This window comes from Ursus maritimus, unplaced genomic scaffold (assembly GCF_017311325.1).
Source record: "Ursus maritimus isolate PB19 unplaced genomic scaffold, ASM1731132v1 scaffold_121, whole genome shotgun sequence".
NCBI classification, from domain to species: domain Eukaryota; kingdom Metazoa; phylum Chordata; class Mammalia; order Carnivora; family Ursidae; genus Ursus; species Ursus maritimus.
In genome coordinates, this window is record NW_024423576.1 from 50,390 (window position 1) to 58,474 (window position 8,085).

The following is an 8,085-nucleotide window of genomic DNA, read 5'->3' on the forward strand; positions in this document are numbered from 1 at the left end:
GGGGGGCAGAAAAATGTATTTGAAGAAGTAATAGCTGAAAACTTCACAAATCTTCACCAAACTTCTCAGAGAAACAGAGATCTAGATTCAGAAAGCAAAGAGTTCTCCCAACAAATTCAACCAAAAAAGGTCCACACCAAGACACATCCTAATTAATATGGTGTAAAAAAAAGGGGGGGGGTGATAAATAATTGTAAAGGTTACAAGAGAAAAGAAGACAGTTATATACAAAGGACACTTCATAAGTCTATCAGCTTATTTTTCAGCAGAAACTTTGCAGGCCAGAAGAGAATGGCACAGTATATTCAACGTGCTGAAAGGGAAAAATCAGCAGCCAAGAATATTCTATCCAGCAAGACTATCATTCAGAATAGAAGGAGAGATAAAGTGTTTCTCAAACAAAAGTTAGAAGAATTAATGACCACTAAACCAGCCCTACATGAAATGGTAAGGGAGACTCTGTGAGTGGAAAATAAAAACCGTAAGTAAGAGTAAGAAAATAGGAAGAACAAAAGTCCATAATACGAGTTATACCTGTAAAAATCAGCCAAGAGAAGCAAAAAATAAAAAGATGTAAAATATGATACCAAAAACCTAAGCATGGAAGGGAGAGGAGTAAGAATGAGTTCAAAAGTGACTATCAGCTTAATATAGACTACTATATGGAGAAGATGTTCTGTATAAAATGAATAGTAACCAAAAAAAAAAAACCCCAAAAACTGTGGTAGATTTTCTTTACTTGGATTCATCACTAAATAAAACCAGAAAAACATGGCCAAGAGAAAGAGAAGAAAGGTCAGAGAAAAACTACAAAACAATGAGAAAACAACTAACAAAATAGCAATAAATACATACCTATCAATAATTACTTTGAATGTAATAAACTAAATGGTCTAATCAAAAGACATAAAGTGACAGAGTGTATTTTTAAAAAGACGTATCTATATGCTGCTTACAAGAGTCTCATTTCAGAACTAAAGACACCTGTAGTTTAAAAGTGAGAGTTAATATTCTTCTCAAACAATTGCAGAAAAATAGAAAATGAAAGAAAGCTTCCAAATTCATTCTATAAGGCCAGCATTACCTTGATACCAAAATCAGTAAAGACTCCACTAAAAAAGAGAAATGCATGCCAATATCACAGAAGAAAATGGATGGAGAAATACTGAATAAAATACTGCAAGTTTAATCTGAAAGTAAAAAGTCATTCACCACGATCAAGTGGGTTTTATTCCTGGATTGCAAGGGTGGTCCAATATTTACAAATCAATGAACATGATATATTACATCAGTAAGAGAAAGGATAAATATCTTTTGATCATTTCAATAGACACAAGAAAAGTACAACATCCATTTATGATAAAAGCCCTCAACAAAGTAGGGATTGAGGGAACATACCTCAACGTAGTAAAGGTCGTATATGAAACCCCCCCCCCCATGAATATCACACTCAATGGGGGAAAACTGAGACCTTTCCCTTTAAGGTGAAGGACAAGACAAGGATGTCCAGTCTCACCACCTTTATTCAACATAGTACTGGAAGTCTTAGCTACAGCAATCAACAACAAAAAGAAATAAAAGCCATCCAGACTGGTGAAGAAGAAAATTCACTATTTGCAGATGGTGTGATACTACATACAGAAAACCTGAAAGACTCCACCAAAAACTATGAAAACTGAAAAAAAGAATTCAGTAAGGTCATAGGATATAAAATCAATGTACAGAAATCTGTTGCATTTTTATAAGAAAGCAGCAGAAGAGAAATTAAGGAACCAATCCACATTAAATAATTAGATACCTAGAAATAAACTAACCAAAGAGGTGAAAGACCTATACTCTAAAAACTAGAACATTGATGAAAGAAAGTGACAATGACACAAAAAAATAGAAAGACAGTCCATGCACATGGATTAGAAGAATAAATATTGTTAAAATATACTACCTAAGGCAATCTATACATTTAATGCAATCCCTATCAAAACACCAGCAACATTTTTCACAGAACTAGAACAAACAATCCTAAAATTTCTATGGAACCACGAAGACCCTGACTAGACAATTTTGAAAAAACAAAGCAAAGCTGGAGGCATCACAATTCTAGACTTCAAGTTATATCACAAAGCTATAGCAATCAAAATAGTATGGTACTGGCAAAAAAAATAGATAAAGCAATAGAACAAAACAGAAAATCAGAAAAAAACCCTCAACTCTATGGTCAATTAATCTTCAACAAAGCAGGAAAGAATATCTAATGGGACAAAGTCTCTTCAACAAATGGTGTTGGGAAAACTGGACAGCAACATGCAAAAGAACGAACCTGAGTCATTTTCTCACACCATACACAATAATAAACTCAAAATGGATTAAGGACTTGAATATGAGACTTGAAACCATAAAAATCCCTAAAGAGAACAAAGGCAGAAATGTCTGATATCAGCCATAGCAACATTTTTCTAGACATGTCTCTGAGACATACTAAATAAAAGCAAAAATAAACTGCTGGGACTATTTCAAAATAAAATGCTTCTGCAAAGCAAAGGAAATGATCAACAAAATTATAAGGCAACCTACAGAAGATAGGGAGAAGATATTTGTAAATGACATATCTGATAAAGGGTTAGTATCCTCAAAAAGTTTAAAATAGAGTCACCCTATGATCCATTAATTTCATTACTGGATATATGTGTGTGTGTGTGTATACCCACTACTGGGTATATATATACATGTGATTATATATATCACATATATGTGTGTGATATATAATATTTAGCCATAAAAAAGAACAAAATCTTGCCATTTGCAATGACATATAGAGGCAAATATTAGGGAAGAAAAATCCAGCAACAAGTAGGGCAATACACAAAAAGGATTATTCATCATGTCCAAATGTGGTTCATCCCAGGAAAACAAGTTATTTAAACAATTGAAGATCAATAAAATATATTTCAACATATCAACTGAAAAAAGTAAAAACAACAATAACAACACGTAATCATCTTAATATGTAATGAAATCTATTCATGACAGAAACTTGGACAAAGAATAAAAAAAGAACTTCCTCAATCTGAGTAAAAGCTTCTGTGAAAATCTTTCAGCTAACATATTTAATGGTGAAGGATTAAAGATTTTGCTTTTAAATTAGAAGCAAGAAAAATTGCCACACATTCCATTTCTATCTAAATTTCTCAAATTGCACATGTGAGTGAAATCGTATGGTTTTTGTCTTTCTGTGACTTATTTCTTTTAGCATAATACACCCTAGCTCCATCCATGTCATTGCAAATGGCAAGATTTCATTCTTTTTGATGACTGAGTAATAAAAATAACACACACACACACACACACACACACACACACACACACATCTTCTTCTCCAACCATTCATCAGTTGATGGACGTTTGGGTTCTTTCCATAATTTGGCTATTGTTGATAATGCTGTTCTATAGCCTCTTCTGAGATAACTATTTTCATATGAGTCTCTGCCAAATCAGAGCCTGAGATAAACATTTGAGTGCAAGTATTCTTAAGAAATGATTGCAGAAGCAGAAGTGAAGGAATGGAGAGAATGTGATGTTATCAGCTTTGTTGCTGTAGGCAATGGGGCTTAATTGTCTAAGACATATGAGGAGCAGAAAATGGCTGTGAGAAATGTCCTTCAGAAAGACAAGAGGCTGGCTCTAGTCACTGGATGATGGTTTCCATAAATCCCCTATTTGGTCCTAATTCTATGAAATCTCGCCGTTGTACTCAAAGAATAATGATGATAGCATCAAATTCACTAGGTCTTTGAGGCATGGCAAGGATCCTGCAAAAAGGCCGTCTCTAGTAACAGAAGAAGCTGAATAACAGCACCTCCGAAATCAGGAGACGCCGAGACTTCGGGTTGGGAGGCAAAATGAAAGAGATTCACGCTGACAACGCCAAACTAATAACTCATTCTTGTATAGTGATCACAAGCCTGTATTTAGCCCATCAAATCATGCATTAGGTCATAAAATCTGGCAAGTGACTTAGTGATAAGTGTAGAATTAGATCACTTAGGAAAAAGCAAGTGTGGTATCAGATTACAAGTGACAGTGAGGTAGACATGCAGCATTGGGCATTGTTGGACACAGCCTATATTTGACCATTATTAATTATTTTAGCAGCCTAGACTTTTTAAAACTAAATACACCAGACTTATTTTTATATAAACTATGTATATAAAGCATATAAAAGTAAAGCATCTTACATTGCTTCTGGGTTCATTATGCAGACAGTTCCTGAGCACTGGCATTTGTTAATATCATCATAAGCTATTCCCATACTAAGGCTCAGTAATTGAGCTATAATAACTGCAAGCGATTCCAGACTTATGGTTCTGGGGTGCTGGAAAGAAAGAACACACATGTTCACACATTTTAGAAGGTAATTCATTTACCTGAAAAATAACACAATTATTTAAAATAGTCAATAAAATTGATAGAGGCTTCTAATATGTTAACCACAGGTATGTCATCCATATTGGTCTACCATCTTACAGGTATCATTATCAATATAAGAAAGATATAAAAAATGAGATCTGAAATTTTACCAAAATGTAAATGCATGGCTCACTTGGTGTCATCAGGGCAGGAAAAATATTGCCCCATAACTTGTTAATTATATATAGCAATTGTAGTCACATTTGTATTCACAAAAGAAAATCTTAAGACACACTACACATACAGTGTCAAATTATTAACAGGTTATGTTCATCTATAATTTAATTATTTGGGGATAATATTTTATGTGAATCTCCCATACATTTAAAAAAATCATAAATTAACCCATTGAATTAAGCTAAATAATGACTGAGATTAAAAATGCTGATTTACCACAGTTGTTTAAACTTTGTTTTCAAAACTAAAATATCTTTATAATTTTTCTTTTTGCGAATATATGATACCTATTATAATAGCACATTTTAACCATACTAAAACATACACAGTTTAAGAAAAATCCAAAAATCACACTATCCCTTCATATAGATTTAATAGCATTTCATTGACTATACTTCAATACTGGTTTCTAGGAATACATCTTGGTGTCTTCTGTTTGCCTCTCTCAATCAACCCTGCGGCATTTTCCATCCTGTCACCTCACCAAAAGGTGACACCAATAGATTACATTAAAGGGTTCCTTTACCCTCTGCTTTTACCTTGATTTGGTCTAAAGAGAAGAACAGGCTAAGAAAAGACAAGGGCATTTATTACCATCACTGCCAAGGTGCCTATAACTATCTGAATCCTTGAGTGGAGCCCTCTACCTTCTGTCTGTGACCCTAGTAAAATAGCACTGTCCTTTCCTTCAAGTCTGGGTGACAATTAAATTCTTTTATTACTAGCCCTAAAGTATCGCAAAGTTCCTCAATATTGCATACCCACTGACAAATGGTCCCTTTATCAAATTACCACAGTTTAATGTACCACCCATTCTCAGAGAAAGAAAGGGAGAGGGAGGAAGAGTGGAAAAGAAACTGAAGGATTCTGAGGATTCTATTAAATTTTCAGAATTTAAATAATTGGATATTATAAATAATAATATAATAAATAATAGTATATTATATTATTACTGAACTTATTTATAAATTTTCTTTTTTGTAGGATAATGTAGAAAAGGTCTAGCAGTTATTCAATCAATGTATCTTTACAATCGTTTCTTATTCTTTATCTGTCCCGTTCCCTGTTATCTGTTATAGCTCAGTGAGATGAGATTCTGATAGACTGCAGAATTCTCTTTGCTAACATATAGTTGGCATAAACCCCAGTTCATAACACAAGCGAAGGAACAGCCCCTCCTTTTATATTCTGTAGAAGAATTTGTTTTACATTGGTACTAAAACTTTTGGAGACCTCCTCAAGGAGGCCCTCTGAACCTAGTGTTTTTGTGTGTTTGTTCATTTTCAAGTCTTATTTAAGATTCAGTTACTCAATAGGCCAATGTTTATTCAGGTTTTCTTTCCTATGCATTCGATAGATTTTATTATTCATGAAATTTGTTAACTTTATCCAAATTTATTGCCATACATTAGTTGAGAATATGCCTTGTTTTATTTTTAATATGTGTAGGATCCATGGTGATCATGTACCTTTTTTCTCAATGAGGTTTTGATAATTTATTTGCTCGTTTTAATGTAGGATACTAGTTTTGCTTGGGAATTATCAGTTTTAGTTATCTTTTTAAACAAATTACTTTTGGATTTGATGATTTTCTCCATGATATGCATGTTTCGTATTTTTCACTGATAGTCAATATTTTTTATTACTTTCTCTTTTCTAGTCTTTCAGTTTAACTTGTAACTACATGTTTTTTGAAATTGGACTTAGATCATCAGCATTTAAGTTATCTTTATTTTAATTTGTATAATTAAAGCTACAATGTTCTCAGTTCTGGTTTTTTTGACATCCCAGGAGTTTGGCATGCTGTATTTTTAGTGTTTTTTAGTTAAAAATGAGTTCTAATTTCTCATGTTTTATTTGCAAACCTTCAGAAATTTTAAGTGATCTTTCTATTACTTAGTTCTAATTTTAATCCACAGTGGTCAGAAAATATTCTCTGTAAGATTTCTATCATTTTATATTGATACTACTTTATCACTATTTTATTTTCTTTGGTAAATTAAAAAAAGAAGCAAGGGAACAGAAGAAATCTTTTGTAGGTGATGGATATGTTTATTTCTTTGTTTGATGTGATGGTATTATGGATTTATGCATATGATAAACCCATCAAAGTGCGTACATTAAATATGCATAAATTTTTATATTAAATATACTTTAATGCCTTTAAAAATAAAATAATATTCTGCCGCTCTTTGGTATAAGGCCTTTAAATATGTTTCAACAAAATGGAAAACAGGGCATTGCTGCATTAGATATCTCCTCATTCTCAAATATTATTATGGACATCTTTTCTTCTTTTATTCTTTCACATTTGCTTTATATATTTTGAAGCAATGTAATTTGGTGCACACAACATTATGATTGCTGTCCTTCTTTTCAATTCCTTTGATTATCATTTAATATTCCTCTTTATTTCTAATAACACATCTTTCCTGAAAGTCTACTGCTATGGATTGAATTGTGTCCCCTGCAAAATGCTATGCTGTAGCCCTAGCCCCCACTGTGACCAATGTGACTGTATTAGGAGATAGGGTATTTAGGAAGTAATTAAGGTTAAATATGGGCATCATCTGATAAAACTGTGCCCTTAAGAAAAGATCTCTTGTTCTCTTTCTCTCTCTTGCTCCACTTCTCCCCACTACGTGAGGACACAAGAGAAGGTAGATGCCTGCAAGCAAGAAAGAGAGAGCTTTCACCAGAACCTGACCATGCTGGCACCCTCATCTCAGACTTCCAGCCTCTGGAATTATAAGAAAATAAATTTGTGTTGTTTAATCTACCCACTCTATGTTATTTGGTTGTGGCAGCACAACCTAATTAAAACATCTATTTTATTTGCTATTAATATGCCCAAGACAAATTGCTTTTGTTTAGTATTTACATTGTATACATTTTCATTGTTTAAATTTCAACGTATAGATTCCAGTTCCAGAAAGATGGAGCAAACAAATGCCAGTCTATCTCTCCCACTGAACTCAACTATGATAGCTCGACAGAATAGAGAGACAACTATTTGATTTGACAAGCTGAATTGGTCTCTCCCCGCCCAAAAGCCATGTAGTCTGAATTTGGACGTGAGCACTGTAGTGCATATGGAGAACCAGGAGAAGTTCCGTAGTTCTGAATTGAAGAGTAGAAAAGGAAGCTCTTAAATCTCACAGAAAATGAGTATGTCCTGTTTATATCTTTTCTCCTTTTCCTCCTGTTCTTTCATGCTTCTCAATGAGGTTTTGATAATTTATTTGCTCTTTTTAATGTAGGATACTAGTTTTGCTTGGGATTTATCAGTTTTAGTTATCTTTTTAAACAAATTACTTTTGGATTTGATGATTTTCTCCATGATATGCATGTTTCGTATTTTTCACTGATAGTCAATATTTTTTTATTACTTTCTCTTTTCTAGAGTCTTTCAGTTTAACTTGTAACTACATGTTTTTTGAAATT

General features: G+C 33.1%; 1 protein-coding gene across 1 annotated transcript in view; it reads right to left on the reverse strand.

Annotated features, from left to right (window-relative positions):
• LOC103680432 (disintegrin and metalloproteinase domain-containing protein 2-like) overlaps positions 1–4,369 on the reverse strand; it is a gene marked incomplete at both ends in the record, with an annotated part of 50,834 nt that extends 46,465 nt beyond the window's left edge. Inside the window, one exon of the mRNA XM_008709957.1 lies at positions 4,233–4,369. Within this exon, the coding sequence (XP_008708179.1) occupies positions 4,233–4,369 (137 nt within the window). The remainder of the gene's footprint in view (positions 1–4,232) is intronic.
• Between the last annotated feature and the right edge of the window lie 3,716 nt (positions 4,370–8,085).